This window comes from Sarcophilus harrisii, chromosome 6 (assembly GCF_902635505.1).
Source record: "Sarcophilus harrisii chromosome 6, mSarHar1.11, whole genome shotgun sequence".
Taxonomy (NCBI): Eukaryota; Metazoa; Chordata; class Mammalia; order Dasyuromorphia; family Dasyuridae; genus Sarcophilus; species Sarcophilus harrisii.
This window is the reverse complement of record NC_045431.1, coordinates 65,438,264-65,444,263: the sequence shown is the minus strand read 5'-3', so window position 1 is coordinate 65,444,263 and position 6,000 is coordinate 65,438,264. Positions and strand designations below refer to the sequence as shown.

General features: G+C 41.9%; 1 protein-coding gene across 2 annotated transcripts in view; it reads left to right on the top strand.

The window, feature by feature from the left end:
- The first annotated feature begins 2,497 nt into the window (after positions 1–2,497).
- MGAT4D (MGAT4 family member D) overlaps positions 2,498–6,000 on the top strand; it is a 109,333-nt gene continuing 105,830 nt past the window's right edge. Inside the window, exon 1 of one of the 2 annotated variants that reach the window (XR_004230003.1) lies at positions 2,498–2,853. Coding sequence is in view for 1 of the 2 variants with exons in the window: in XM_003774356.3 (XP_003774404.2) it covers positions 2,760–2,853 (94 nt within the window). In the remaining variant the exon portion in view is untranslated. The remainder of the gene's footprint in view (positions 2,854–6,000) is intronic. The other variant, XM_003774356.3, reaches the window with a different exon arrangement.

Sequence of the window (6,000 nt, the reverse complement as noted above, 5' to 3'; positions counted from 1 at the left end):
TCATCTAATAGTAGATACAACATGCAAACAAATACTTAAAAAGTATATATAGGATAAATAGGAAATAATTAACAAAGCTAAGGCACTAGAATTAAGAAAGATTAGGGAAGGCTTCCTGTAGAAGGTGGGATTGCAGTTGGGACATAAAAGAAGTCATGAAGGTCAGGGATGTCAGAGATGAAGAGGAAGAGATTTCAGGCATGAAGGATAGCTAGAGAAGATGCTCAGAGACCAGGAATGGAGTGCCTTGTTCATGGACCAACCAGGAGGCTGTCACTGGATGAAAAAATACAGGGTATGTAGCAGGGTATGTAGAAGGAGAGTAAGTCATAGGATTTAGAGGTAGTGTGTTCCCCCTCATTTTGCTACTGAGGAAATTGAAATTCAGAAAATTTGAATGATTCCCTCAATGTCCTACAGTTATTCAATTAAAAATTACTGGAATCAAACCAAACAGTTGGAGTCCAGTTTATTTAGATTTGCCATAATTGACGTTTTGGGTTTTTTTTTTGTTTTGTTTTTTTTTTGAAGAGGTAAATACAGAACAAGCATGTTATTGAATGAAAAAGTCTTTTGCAGTTTTTAATTTCCTTTTCCCCACCTTCAAAATGAGATATGAATATTATAGACATATCAAAATATTTTGGCCCAGATAGTCTGTAAATTTCAAAGATAATTGAGAGGGAGGAACATGATGATATTGGGAAGAAGGAGGAGGGAAGGTGAGAAAGGGTTAGGAAGGAAGATGATAGAACTGGAGAGGGGAAGAAGGAAGGTGAGAGGGGAATTGGGAAGAAGATGACAGGACTGGAGAGGGGAAAGAAAGGAAGGTGAAAGAAGGATAGGTGGATCCTTGAGGGATTGGAGAGGAAAAGGAGGAAAGATGAGAAAGGTTTAAGAACCAGGGGGTGGTTGTGATGAGGTCTTCAATGTTAGGTGTGGTTAGTAGAGAAATTGATTCCTGAGGCAAGCAGGCAGAAGGCTTTGATAGAGATCAATTTATCTCCATGGTCCCATCCCTTGAGGAGATGGTCCAGTCTGAAATCCAAGTTATGTCAAACTCCTGAGACCCACCCTCTGAAGAAATCCCAGTCATGTCCCTGAGGTTTAATTTTCCCTATAAAACTAACTCTATTAACTCTACTAACTCTAACTCTTTTAGGGTGCTTTATCCCTTTCAGGATTTTAGCCTGCTAGCTAAGGGCATGTCCCAACCTCATGGGGTGCTCCCTTTCTACTGGGTAATTGTGGAGTTCCACTGAGGAACTTGTCTTTCCTATGCCTTCCCAGCTCTATTTTACCATTTCTGCTGTCTATTGGACTCTTCCATTTTGTCTGTAACCTCTTCCCCCAAATAAATGTACCTTTTGCCAAAGAGAATGGCCACTGGGAATTCTTCACATGACCGAATCCCAACTTTTTGGTGCCGTCATAGATCACATCAAAATTATTTAATAGACTAGAGAGATTAGGGAGGTGCTGAGACTGGAGAGAAGGGAGGGTATACTCCTAAGCCTTTAACAATCAGCTCTGAGGAGGGAAAAAAATTATGTAGCAGGCTAATAGTACACTATTTCAAAGCCTGATTCTTTTTGTACAGCAAAATAACTGTTTGGACATGTATACTTATATTGTATTTAATTTATACTTTAACATATTTAACATGTGCTGGTCAACCTGCCATCTGGGGGAGGGGGTGGGGGGAAGGAGGGGAAAAATTGGCAAATTGTCAAGGCTGTAACCCATGCATATATCTTGTAAATAAAAAGCTATAATAAAAAAATATATATGCCTCATATATGCTGTAACAAAAGATTGGCAATTGTCAATGCTGTAACCCATGCATATATCTTGTAAATAAAAAGCTATAATAAAAAAAATGATGTAGGAGACAATTTTAAATATCATCTATATCGTTAATGTTTTCGTCATCGTCTATTTTTTTTTCCATCATCGCTTTCTTAAGGGAAGACAATCAACAAAACAAGTTTGTGAAATGCCTACTGGGAAAATTTAACAATTGGCTCAAAGCTTATGGAGCAGGCTGCACTTTGCCGCGGAAAGAGGGAAAGTTAAAGTGCCAGCTACCTTTGAGACAGGTAGACGGCACAATGGAGAGAGCGCTGGGCTTGGAATCAGTTAGATGCATTAGCTGTGTGATCCTGGTTAAGTCACTTAACTCTTTTTGCTTAAATTCCTCATAGGTAAAATGGAGAAGGAAATGGTAAACCATCCAAGCCAAGGAAACTCCAAATGGGGTCCCGAAGATCGATGGGACTGAAAAAAAGACACAGCCAGAAGGGATTAAGATGATAGGAGAGCAGGGGGGCAGCTGGGACAGGAAGATTGGAGAGAACGAGCTGAGCAAGGAAGCCGGAACCGCTCGCTCGCCCGGCTGTTCCTATCTCAGGCCAGCCGGCTTTTTGCACGTGGGACCAGCGGCCCGGGAGGCGTGGCGCGCTCCCCCAGAGCCCACGCCCCGCGCACTCTGCCTGGTTCCGGCTGTTGCCCCAACCTCTGTCCCCAAAGCTCCCGGAGGAACGGGCGGCGGAGTCAGCACTCGGTCCACTTCCCTGTGCGCCTATTGCTGCAGGTGTCCCGAGGAGGGTAGCGGAGTCCGGGCCGCGCAGCCGGGGCTACGGCTGTACCGGGAGTGCAGGAGCCTCGAGGGAGAGCCGCTGCAGCCACTACTCCCTCCTCCAGCCTAGGGCCGGCCCCAGAGGAGACCCCGAAGGGTCCCGGGGGGCCGGGGCTATGAAATGAGGTTCAAGCAAGTGAGTCTTTTCGCGTTGTTGACTCTGGGCGCCTTCCTGTCCCTTTCCTGGCTCAGCGCAGAATGGAGCCGTTGGAGCGGTAAGGATGAAGATCTCTGCGGGTGTCTGCGTTTCCCACCTCTCTATTCCTTCCCCTTTGCCCCTCCCCCCCCACCTTTTTCGACTTGGCCTCAAGCATCCTTTAACACCTTTGTTTCTTTCACAGTACCCTGGGAATGTTTTTTTTTTTTTTTTTTCAATTTACTTCCATCTTTTCCTCCTGGTCCCTCCAAAAGATTCTGTGCGCGAACATGGTGATCGAGCTTTTCTTTAGGACTGTCTCACGCGCTCGCTCCGGAATCCAGAATGTGTAGCCGCCTGGAGCGTCCGTTGCCTCACCTTGCCCCTCCTCTTACTGAGCGCCGCTGCCCACTGTCCCCTTGCCCCTTGAGCTCCTCTGCTTCCCACTACCCCTTTGCCCCTCCTCTTACTGAGCGCCGCTGCCCACTGCCCCCTTGCCCCTTGAGCTCCTCTGCTTCCCACTGCCACCTTGCCCCATCTCTTTCTGAGCGCCCCTGCTTCCCACTATCCCATTTTCCCTTCTCTTACTGAGCGCCCCATACTCCGTTCTCCAGCTGTGTCTCTCCTCCACACCTCATACCCCTTTTCTCATGCTCCCTGAAATCTGGCCCATGCCAGCTGCAGGCATTCCCCACGGTCGGTTGAGGTTTGAGGAATAGTGCCTCAGATTTTCGCAGAAAATCGCTTTTTGTGGCAAACAATTAATATTTTAAAGAAGTTCTAACTTCTGTAACTATAGCTCCCAGGGGTAGGAGGGAACCTCTGGATGCCATTGGAAAGACAGATTTTTTTCCCCCTCCCTATCTATGCAGCCAGCTGGAAAGTGAAATATCAGTTTTATTCCCTTTGCCCTCTTGGTTTTGTTTTTCTCTGTCTTTAATTTTTGAAGGATGGTATAATGCAAAAATGCCTCCAGTCATTTAACCTCCTTGGGCCCGAGTTTACTTATCTGAACAAATGAGAGGGTTAGTTAGGCTGGATATCCTCTGAATTTCCTATTACCTACAGTTCAAAAAGACCCAAAGAATTCTAAATTTTTGACTCGGTACTTCAATGTCTCTCCTCCAGGAGCTTCAGTCAGTCATTCTGCTTTCTCTCCTCCCCCACTCCTGTCCACCAGATTGAGTGAACATATAAATGAATGTAAATCTTTCAGTACTTTTTTTTAAAGCAGAAAGGTAAAGGTCTTTTTCCCCAGTAAAATGAATGGATCTGAGTTGGGCTGACAGTGAGTGACTTGAAGGCTGATTCTGGATCTACAGTTTCATCAGAGATCCTTGGTGAAATGTTTGGAAAATGGCTTTTGACTTTGCGGAACCAGCTGTAGTTTATTTGAAGTATGCCTATGATTTGTGAGTTTAGTAAAATTACAGAATTAGTGATATAAGATTCTAGAGAATAGGGAACTTGCTCTGGTAATAAATAAGGAACTCTTTGTTCTGGGACCTTCTCCCAAACATTGAGGTCAATCTCCTTTGAATTCTTTAGATAATTGTGTGACTTTGGAGAGTCATTTTATGTCTGAACTTCAGATTTCTAAAATGAGGGGTTTAGACTAGGCGAACATCTCTAAAATCCCCTTCATCTCTAAATTCTATAATGTCTTTAAAAGATATTGCTTATATCTTTTACACATGAGTGAAACCTAAGACATCAGAAAAAAAAAAAGCCAGGCTTAATAAAAAAATATTTTATTTTCCTTGGCTATTGTTGATTCACTTAATGAGGAACCACTTCTATTGTATTTTGTCACTAGCTAGATCCTTCTATTGCTCTAGCTAGTTCAAAATATGTTCATATCTAAACATTTGTTTGATATTCAAAATAATGCAATTTTTAAAGTATTTCCCCCCCCAATTACATGTTGAAACAATTTTTTAACATTTGAAAAACAAGTCAAATTCTAATCCTTTTTCTCCCTGAGAGAGTGAGCAATCTGATATAGTTTATACAGGTGGAATAATGTAAAACATAAAATTGTGCGATTCTTAAAGTAATCCAAAAGTTTTTTTTTAAAGGTGTTATGATGCTAAATTGGATCTAAAATCACAGATTTAGGATTAGGAGAGCGCTAAATCCTGGCCTTTAATTTTATCTATAAGGAAATTTAAATATGAAAAGTGAAATGATTTATCTAGCCTCACCTAGATCCAAGATTTGAACTATGCTCTCAAATGAACTTTACAATCTTGTGTCAATATAACAGCTTGTGCTTAGTAACTTCAAATTCTCTTTTTAAAACTTCATCACAATCAAATACATTTTCTACTAATAAAGTCCCTTTGTACCTTCTTACTCCATAATAATTTTGTTGCCCCAGTTCCAGGAGCAAAACAGTCCTAATCTGTCTCTTTTGCCTGAGTTGACTTTTTCCATCCCTCCTATTCTCTTAATTTTCTCTCACACGAAGCTTCAAATTGAAGGATTCTGTCATATTTTTCCATGTTTTATTTTTAATTGTCCATGGTCGTAAATGTAACATTTTAGGGCATTTTCATTCACACTTGATGCCCCAGAAAAGCTGTACCAGTTTCAAGATATTCCTTCTAAAGTATTCATTTTTGCCTACTGTCTAGAGAATAATTTAGTTTTTTTAGAAAGGCATTTAATGAAATTGCCTATCATACACAGGGATAAGAAAAGATCCCTTGATGTACACATGAGACATGCTCCCCCACAGATTACCATACCACTCACGGAGGAGAGAACATGTATATGACTAGAACACACTGAAGACACATTTGGGATGTGGGGGATTTGATTAGGATCCATGCATGTCTATGGATGTTTATGCACATATCTGATGATGCAAGGCTACCTGTAGTGTGATATTATCATCATACTGCTTGTTCCATGTGGGTCTCACGATTATTATCCCTTCTGGGTTTTAACTCCTCAAGAGTAGATCTGCTAGGTTCTTAGCCCTGTTTTGCTAAGATAGAGGGAATAGAAAACTTACCAGCTGATCCTGGAGAAGAGAATTTGAGGGGAGTCTCTTGCTGCTCATAGATAGTTGAGGGGATAAACTACTTCCCTGAGATTATGGCTGTGGATAAAAGTCGGCTGGAATAATTTAAGCTAAGAATAAGTCTTTTGTTTTAATTAATTCCAAGTCTATCATCCCAGGCTATCTAGTTATCTGATTTACCAGCTTTAGGGTTGGAAA